Source organism: Austrofundulus limnaeus, unplaced genomic scaffold (genome assembly GCF_001266775.1).
Source record: "Austrofundulus limnaeus strain Quisiro unplaced genomic scaffold, Austrofundulus_limnaeus-1.0 Scaffold252, whole genome shotgun sequence".
Classification (NCBI taxonomy): domain Eukaryota; kingdom Metazoa; phylum Chordata; class Actinopteri; order Cyprinodontiformes; family Rivulidae; genus Austrofundulus; species Austrofundulus limnaeus.
In genome coordinates this window covers 538,697-539,981 of record NW_013952654.1, presented here as the reverse complement: position 1 = coordinate 539,981, position 1,285 = coordinate 538,697, and the positions used below count along the sequence as shown (strand labels likewise).

The following is a 1,285-nucleotide window of genomic DNA, read 5'->3' as shown; positions in this document are numbered from 1 at the left end:
GGGCCGGCCTGTGGCATAGGCAGTGTAGGCTAAGGCTAAAGGCACCGTCCATCCTGGGGGTGCCACAAATAAGGGATGAAAATTTTTGATTCTATAACTTTTTTTTATTCATTGGTTACTCAGATTTATGAAGGTAACTTGTTCTGTGGGTTTCTTAGCTATTATAATTAAGATTTAGAAAATTGCACAAGGGGGCACCACCCGAAATTTTGCCTTGTTCAGTAGAACAGTCACGATTTATTTAAAATATTTTAATATAAATATCTGCTAAACTGCCCATCAGCTCTATGTAAAAATCAACTCCCACTCACCACAGTGACCCATCATGAAATTTGAAGATGACAGTAAAAAGTTACCTTGTAGAATTAAGAGTTAACACCAAATAGATTAATTAAAACACAACAAAGAATTCAAAAACATGATCACATACTTTTTTCTTTTTCCTCAGGGTCACCTTGACGCCGTCAACAGACACCACGATGTGGACTTTCTTCTTCTTGATGTTTTTAACCTTAAATTCATACTGAAAAGAGAGAAAAACAATATTTCAGGTGGATTTTATTAAATGTGTCATAAAGCTGAAAAAATACACTGAATTTAAAGGGTCTGTAACATGTATATTCATCAAGTACAACTGGAAACTGGCAGAYTTTCTTTTGAGTTTGGCTCAAAAAAGTGAAACAGGAAGTGACATCAAAGGGGAACTCTTTAATAAAATTAACTTCCTGGTCTTTGTTTATTGAAACAATATTATTTGAACTCTGACTCTTCTTCATCGCTGATAAAAACTCAACATAATCTAAACAAACATCAGTTTCTTCTCTGCTGTCTGCGTTGTTAGTTACTGTAGCAACGCTCTGTTTACATGCAGACAATCCCCTGTGACATCACTTCCTGTTACTTCACATGAGAATATCTCAACACCTGTTCATCTCAGAAGCATGGAATTTATTTTGTAACAAGTTATCAATGTTACCTTTCCAAAAATGAATTAATATTTATTACAAAAAAACTGATGTCACAGGTACTTTAAGTGTCTCTGATCTTGACAAAAGATTTCCTGCAGGCATGGGAATCATTTATTATCAAACAAGTCAATTTGATTCAGATTTTTGTTTCCATGATTAGATGTAAAATCAATTTTCAAATCGAAAATATTCAAGTGAGCAACTTTGAATGACAAATAGAGAAATTAAAGTGTCTTTTTTCTCATTTAATAAGTTTTAAACATTCGTCCATGCTTAGATGGAATTGTTGAAACTGTTACATAAAAGATATATTAAGA

General features: G+C 33.3%; 1 protein-coding gene across 1 annotated transcript in view; it reads right to left on the bottom strand.

Moving 5' to 3' along the window:
• LOC106526006 (carboxyl-terminal PDZ ligand of neuronal nitric oxide synthase protein) overlaps window positions 1-1,285 on the bottom strand; it is a gene marked incomplete in the record, with an annotated part of 267,121 nt that overhangs the window by 145,588 nt on the left and 120,248 nt on the right. Inside the window, 1 exon segment of the mRNA XM_014020429.1 lies at window positions 431-523. Within this exon segment, the coding sequence (XP_013875883.1) occupies window positions 431-523 (93 nt within the window).